At 33.6% G+C, this 7,815-nt stretch overlaps 1 protein-coding gene across 1 annotated transcript; it reads right to left on the bottom strand.

Moving 5' to 3' along the window:
* Positions 1 to 3,030: 3,030 nt before the first annotated feature.
* pdap1a (pdgfa associated protein 1a) lies at positions 3,031 to 7,738 on the bottom strand. The gene is given in 6 exon segments (NM_212632.3): positions 3,031 to 4,431; positions 4,877 to 5,028; positions 5,109 to 5,233; positions 6,891 to 6,959; positions 7,068 to 7,150; positions 7,500 to 7,738. Coding segments are annotated over 6 exon segments (477 nt in total). The 5' UTR covers positions 7,513 to 7,738; the 3' UTR covers positions 3,031 to 4,396.
* Between the last annotated feature and the right edge of the window lie 77 nt (positions 7,739 to 7,815).

Raw genomic sequence — 7,815 nt, 5'->3', positions numbered from 1 at the left:
TTAATAATAAAAATCGATGAACATCAAAATATCTATATCATTGTTCTACAAACAGTTTTTACTTGAAGATGTTATTTATATCATTTTTATATAGATATGATTTTTTTTAAACCAAAAAGTGATACTGTCAATTTTGATTTGTTTTTTATAAAGTCAAACCTGCTTTTATTCCAGCCAAACAAAAGGTCCTCTGAAGAAGAATAACGATTGTAGGAAATAATGTGAAAAAGGCCTTGCTAAACCTCAATTATAAAAACATATTTGAAAAAGAATAAAAAATCCAGGTTTTATAGCATATGGCTTAACTTTAGAGTCTAGTGTACTATAGGGTAAATATATAAATTAAATATGTAGGCTCCCTATATCTGATTGCTTATCATAATGTAAACTGTGAGTTTCAATGGCGTTAATACTAACAGCTATTTAATGCGCTGTTTGTGTGTGCAAACAGAAGGATGTGAAAAAGGTGAAAGGGGAAATCATTTTATATCCTATAAGCAGTGTCGTCACGCAGATCATTTCCTTGAGAATCATGAACTGAAACCAGCGGAATGTCCCATTCAAACGCTATGAGGAGGAGAGGGGGACCCTCTAAAATACAGAACACTACAGTATAGTTTACTACAACATAATTAAAATGCTCTCAGTTAGCAGACGACACTGCCATTTTTCTAAAAAATGAAATCGAAACTAAAAATGCTTTTGATTGCTTCAATCTTTTTTCGTCTGTATCTGGTTTGTTTAAATATTAAAAAGTGTGTGTTGTTCCCTCTGAAAATTTGCAATGACAGTGATATATATGGTGTTCCAGTAAAGGAGATGGTCGAATATTTGGGTATAAAGATTTGTAAAGATCAAAAAGAGAGAAGTAATCAGAGTTTTACACCAATTATTAAGAAAATTAAACAAAAATTAAACTTATGGTTAATGAGAGATTTGTCAATCAAAGGAAGATTTGTATTAATTGTGTATTTAAAAACAAATGGGTTAAGAATTACCTGAATTCTAAAGGCCAAATTTGGAGCATCATCCCTGAATTAGTTTTTGACCAGGTGGGGGGTTTAGAACTTTTTTTAAGATGTAATTTTGATGTTAACAAGGTGCCGATAAAACCTTCCTCTTTTCATAAACAGGTATGCTTGGATACTTATTTATAAGCATAATTTTTCTCCACATTAATCAATAATATGGAACAACAAATGTATAACCTTTAAAATAAATCCTTATTTTATAGAAATTGGTACAAAAATTATATTGTATTGGTAAGAGAGTTATTCAAAATGGACAACTTTTTATTTATTGTGAATTTCTCAATTATTACAAGATCCCCATAACTGCTAAAGAATTTGCAATAGTATTTGATGCAATTCCTAGTGGAATTGTTCAGCTCTTATCTGGTAATTTATCCACTGAATCAAATCGTTTACATACTAATCAGTTAAGTATCAATGGTGTGAAAATTATAGACAATACATTTAATAATTGGTACATTAAAAAGTTTTGCAGAACCACATTGTTGCCTTAATGCAAATCTTTTGAAAATCCTTATTTGAGCAAATTGAGTGGGAAAAGGTTTGGAACTTACCTAGTAAATATTGTCTCACCAATAAAGTTAAAGAAGTGACATATAAACTCATACATTTAATTTATCCAGTGAAAGAAGTGGTTAAAAGTTGTTTACAGGCATGTAATCTAGTACGTGCACTTTTTTTGAATTAGAGGAGGAATCAATTAAACATCTATTTTTTGAATGCACATATACCCAAATGTTTTGGTTTAATGTTAAATATCTTGTATTTAAACTTACAAAATTAAAAATTCAGTTTTCTTGTCAAGATATTATGTTCATTTATAACAATAATAACAATTGAAAACAATAAAAATTGTTTAATAATTTCATTATAATATATGGAAAGTACCATGTACACAAACAAAAATAGTAATGGATAAGCCTAATATTCATGTTTTAAAAAACAATGCAATTTTGGAATGCTTTTCTTATAGTTTTTTTTTTTTTTTTTTTGTAATTTTTATATCCACTGTAATTTTTTCTCTACTGATTTGTTCCTTTGATGTAAAAAATGTAAAGATTGTGTTCCTCATTTTTTGTATGTTATTGTTATTGTTATGCAAAAAAATTGTTTACAACAACATAAGTATAAGTTAATATACAACAATAAGTGTGTAATCTTTGCTTACTGGGTCAGTGAATGGCTACACTGGTCATGTTTGCAACAAACTCAAACAGAATAAAGTTTTTGATTCAGACAAATATTAATACGGGTCTGTCACATATTTACCTTAAGGTGCTATTCTTTCGTTTTTTAATAATAATATAATACATAAATCTTATAAACTAATTGCTTAGTTACAATACACACTGAAAAGGCAAGACTGTACCACAAGCGTCCTTACACATCCGCGTTGACAAGCAGTGGTGTCACGTGACACTGTGTTCGCGGTTTCAGATGTACGCAGCCTTCGCAGTGGCGCCCCCCAAAACTTCTTGAAGTGGCGCGCGCACACAAACACAAACACACACACACACACACACACACACACACACACACACACACACACACACACACACACACACACACACACGGTAATGTTTTATTTTTGTTTCTGGTAAGTGAAATAATGTGGTTTTAACAAATTTAATTAATTACTTCTGAAATATTGCAATTTATTCCTAAAAAAACAAATAAATTCATATTCAATAAAATACAAAATATATAAAACTTTTCAGTTATTTTTCATATACTTTTTGTACAACATACAGTATATGCCAAGTCTAAAATTAATGAAGATTAATAAAACAAATGAAAAAAAGGCATTACTGTATACACACATACACTCACTATACAGACTCACATAATATCATTTATCCCTATTTGAGCCACAATATTGTTGATACAGCTTCTTCGATTGATGGACCTTAAGGTAAATATTAAATTGCCACTGCTGTCAACGACAACCGGAGAGGGCAGTGAATCAGCTACGTCAGTGGCACCAATCAATCCACAATAATTTAGTGGCTGCATTTTATTTATTAAAATATTGTGATTTTATGCAAGTACATTTTAATTAATATTATCAACAGCTAGATCATATTGGGGTGGGCAGAGCTTACACAGGGGTGGCCATGGTAATACTAAAAAAACTAAATATGACCTCTGCATCAAATGTAGTTTTACTAAAACAAAGCTTCCCAAAAAAATAACATTCCTTAAAAACAAACTCAAAGTAATTGACTCACAAAAGCTAAACAATTTTATTCATTTACCAATTTATTTATTTTTTATACAAGTTTCAAATAAGGAACTTTATTGATTGATCAATATCCCATGTAAATATTTCAGTACTGATGAATGCTTTACAAACGTTAAAACATTATGCAAATAGTTGTGTTTAAGAACTGGAAAAAAAAAGGTTGCACCATCAGCATCAATACAATATTGCTTTCCTTAAACAGTCAAGGCATGTCCGGTCCCAGAATTGGGCTAAAGCATAAAACACTTCTAAATAGTTTGAGGACACATCAGTGTCTGGTTGTGCCAAAACAATGGTCCCACTTGAAGAGAAGTATAAAACCCCTGAGTAAAGGGGCATTATAGAAGATGATACAGTGAATACTCTATCCTGAGGTGTTGCGGAGAAATTCAACCGCTTAGTCTGTCAGCTGTGCTGAAGCAGCTCCTTTAATACTGTCCTGATGAAAGCGATACTTTGTTCCAAAATTAAATTGCATTATATTGTCTTTCAGTATTGAAAAGCTGCAGCATTAAGTCCATGCACGTCCTGATTTCAAGCAACACCCTACCAATACCCTTGAAATGACAACATCTGCTTTGTTTTGCACTTAAACAGAATGAGGCCACAAAGGTGGACGAAACTGAAGACAGTACCAGTATTGATGTCATTCTTTACAAAAAACACTGAATGTCTGTTTAGTGTTTGACTGTTCTAGTCTACAACCTGCTTCATCTGTCCCCGTCAGAACACAACAGCTGAAGTGAGCAACACCTGCAACCCCACACCTCAATCTTCCATAACCTCCCAATCTAATGAAATGGTGAAAACATCATAGAAGTGTAGACATTTAGAGTAAACTTCAGCAGCTTTAGAGTCTGAGCACAGTGAATGTGTCAAGGAAGGGAATAAGGTGTGTGAAGTTTGGTGGTACTGAAAATGACTACTCCAAACTCCAACACCTTACACCGCCTCCCATCTAACTTCCTATAAATGTCAAAATCTCCCTCCAGCAATAGATGAATGGATGGAGGGAGGATGACATGTATGGATACCCCTGAGCTGTTTTCTCTAAATATCTAGCCCCCTTCCCTCCCTTCCTCCCTCCCCAGAAAAGCCCCCGTCTGGTGTGATGATGCACAGGTTAGCGTTTCGACTTCGCCTCTTCTGCCTCTTTTTCTGAAAAAGATTAAAGACAGGTTCACCTTTTAAAAAGCACAGTGCACAATCTCAAACAATAAGAAAAGCAATTTTGTGAAACCATGACATCCTACAGATACACATCAAGTGTTCAGAGATTAGACATGTGCGAAAATCTAACAAAAAGAAAACAATAATGTAATCTGCAAAGTACAGGGCCATAATGCGTGCATGTGCGTAGTGTTTTACACAGTGACACCTTTAATTATATATGCTTGGTTTTTAGTAGTTTTGTGTAAGTGTGGAGGGGATTATTATGGCAATACTGCATGAGAACAAAAAATACCAAAGTTAAAATTACAGATTTGCCTCACTGACATACTTGAACACATTTTAATGTACAAACAGCTAGAGAAAATGTAAACTGATTTGATCTAATATACAGGTTGTTATTGATCGCACCCTCATCAGAAGCCCAGCTCACCTTTCCTCAGCTCTTCTCTCTTCTTCGCTGCATCCTCTCTCTGCTTTTTAATAATGGCTAGCCTGGCGAGGTCTGCCCTGGCCTGCTCCGTCTTCCCCTCGAGATGCAGCTTCATGTATCGTTCTTTAGCCTTCTGCTTTTCAATCTCCTCCCTTCGAAGGGAAACACATACACAGTCAAATAACCCTTTCATTTCATTGCTTTGAGGTTAAGTATATGCCATCTCGCATACCTTTCTCGTCGCGATAGCTCTTTAGGTGCATTGACATCAATTTCCACAACCTTCTTGCTCTTCTGGGAAACTCTATTGGGATTCTCAATTTCAATTAATCCTTCAACACCTTTCCTTTTAGGTTGCTTTAAAAGAGAAAGATAAAAAATATATTAATATAGAAATAAAATCACATCATTTCATAAAAAAAAGAAATCAGGAACAGCCTCCACAGCACAATCATAACCTAATATAAACAGTTTGACAATATTAGAAAAAAAATAATCATGGTATAATTTGCATTAAAATGTAGGATCTATCATTACTGGATCCGCGTATTGATGACATTGTGACAGAAATGTATAAATAGCGCGAACTTCTCAAAGCAATACAAACTTTACATGTTCTAGACTGATTCCTACAAGAATAAAAATTAGTGAAGTTGTTTAACATAAATACACTTGCATATTTTTATAGCCATAGTTCATAAGTTAAATATTTAAATACTGTGTAGTCACAAAAAAAAAATGAACAAGAATCAAAAGTGACAACAGCAAGTGTAATGCATGTCATATTGTATAGTAAGGCAATTAACCTTGCGATAGTTTTTTTCCATACAGCTAATGAGAAATCACCTGAGCTTCACACAAAGTTTCTTTTAGCAATCACTAAATAAAATAGTTTATGAATAAAGTAAATCAGAAGTAAATCAGGTTTTATGTTTTGTATTCTTAATATCTTGTTGTTAAATAGAAGTTTCATGATTTCATTTAACTGGAAATACTGGTGGTATCCCATTACTATGATGGTCCTTATTGAATGAACACTGTCAATGTCAAGTTACATTTGAACTACATGCCAACTAATTCTCAATAGTAGACGTCCACAGACACTGCACTACCAGCAGACAATCAATTAACTACAAGAAACTTTGCTTACAGTCTACTAAACTAAAACTCTGAGAATTAGTTGGTATGTAGTTCCGATAAAACCTATAATAAACAAAATATGAGAACGAAATGAGGATTGGGGGAATATTTGTAAAACTTAAATGGAAAGAATTCTGTTGGGGAAACGATCTAAAGTTTTTCATCACACCATCACAGAAATTACACAGAGGAAAAGCCACAAGTTGCAGAAGAAATGTGTGGGGAAACAGAAGCTAATCACTATCATGTTTTTAGGATTGTCAGAAATTAACCCAATACTGGAAATTAAAATACATTTAGACAACATGTTTGAAGTAGAGATGGCTCTTACTTGTGAATCTTTATATTTAGTTAATATAAATTTAGATGGATGGAATAATAAAGACAAGAAACTGTAATTTATTCTTTTGGTAGCTAGTAAAAAAAGTAATTTAATTTTTTTTTATTTAAGTCACAGTTAAAGAACGGATTGATGCAGTGATTGTTTTCATTAAGAACACAGACTGAATACTTTTTTTTCTAATTTAGAGTAAATGAAGAACATTTCCAGTATATTTCACCAATATGCCTGTATTTTTCTTGAATTGTAACTTTAAAATTTAATACTATGAGATTACGTAAATTATTTATGCATTTTCTTTTGGAAACTCAAAATAAATAACTTTAAAAAGAGAGTGGCTCTTCCAAAAACTAAATGGAGAAAATGAACAATGTGAACAATTGAAACTTCAGCTGCTTGTTTGTTTTTCTTAGGGTTCATAAAACATTTTTATTTGTATTTCAAAGAAAACCAAAAGTTGATGTGTTCATAAAAGAAAATGTCAGAGGCTCCATTTACTATATTAGTTTACCAGACTTAACTAAAGTGACTCACTTCATCATCACTGCTGGTCTCCTCTTCTGATTCTGAAGAACTTCCACGTTCAGCTCCTCCATTCTCCTCCTGCATCCAGAAGAATCAGTTTCCATCAAACACACTGATGCTGGGCAAACATCACAGTAATGTAACAACTAACTGTAAATGACGAATGTTGAACATCATTAAACTCACCAACTCCTTTTGAGCTCTCATCTGACGGTCAATCTCCTCGGGGTTGCTGAACTGCTTTCCACGGCCCTTGTGGCCCTTTTTACCTAAGAATAAGCAAAGTGAGCAATACCTTAAACCCCGAATACACTTAACTCAGCAAAAACGGTTATTTTATACCACCATTATGTTGTACAAGAACAACGGTAACGTTAGTCGTTGAAACTATCAGATAATCACATGTGGCTGCTCTGCTCCAGCATGGCCTGAGTTTAGCATACTTGCTTCTCACACTGTGATTTACACATTATGGAGACGCTGTAAACACTAACCGTGTCCTTAAATTCACCTTCAATATCATACAATCGTTTCGTAAGTTCTTTTATTAAAACCCTGGCTCTGTTGGTGAGCTGGAAAAGACAATTTAGCGACCACGCAGCGCCAAACGACACTCACCTCCTCTCGGCATTGTGCAAACAGTCAGTGGCGATGAAAATACTGAAAGGAAAAATATTACTTCCGCTCCTACAATTGCATATACCCGTAAGGATTGATTAACTTTATTATATTATGTCAAATTATCTAAAAATGGGCAGTTTTAAAGTAAATGTGACTAAACCTCGCCGACGCAAAACCTGACTGTGAAAGCACTATTTGCCGTTTCCTGAGTGACGTCAGCCGAATTTACTCTTGATGATTGACTGCTGGACTGGCCAATCAAAATTTAAGACGCTTTCTACGTCAGAGCTGTTTTTGCAAATTCGTGAATTAT

Source organism: Danio rerio, chromosome 12, assembly GCF_052040795.2.
Source record: "Danio rerio strain M-AB ecotype USA chromosome 12, GRCz13ab, whole genome shotgun sequence".
NCBI lineage: Eukaryota > Metazoa > Chordata > Actinopteri > Cypriniformes > Danionidae > Danio > Danio rerio.
The sequence above is the reverse complement of the archived record's forward strand: the minus strand, read 5'-3'. Positions and strand labels throughout refer to the sequence as shown.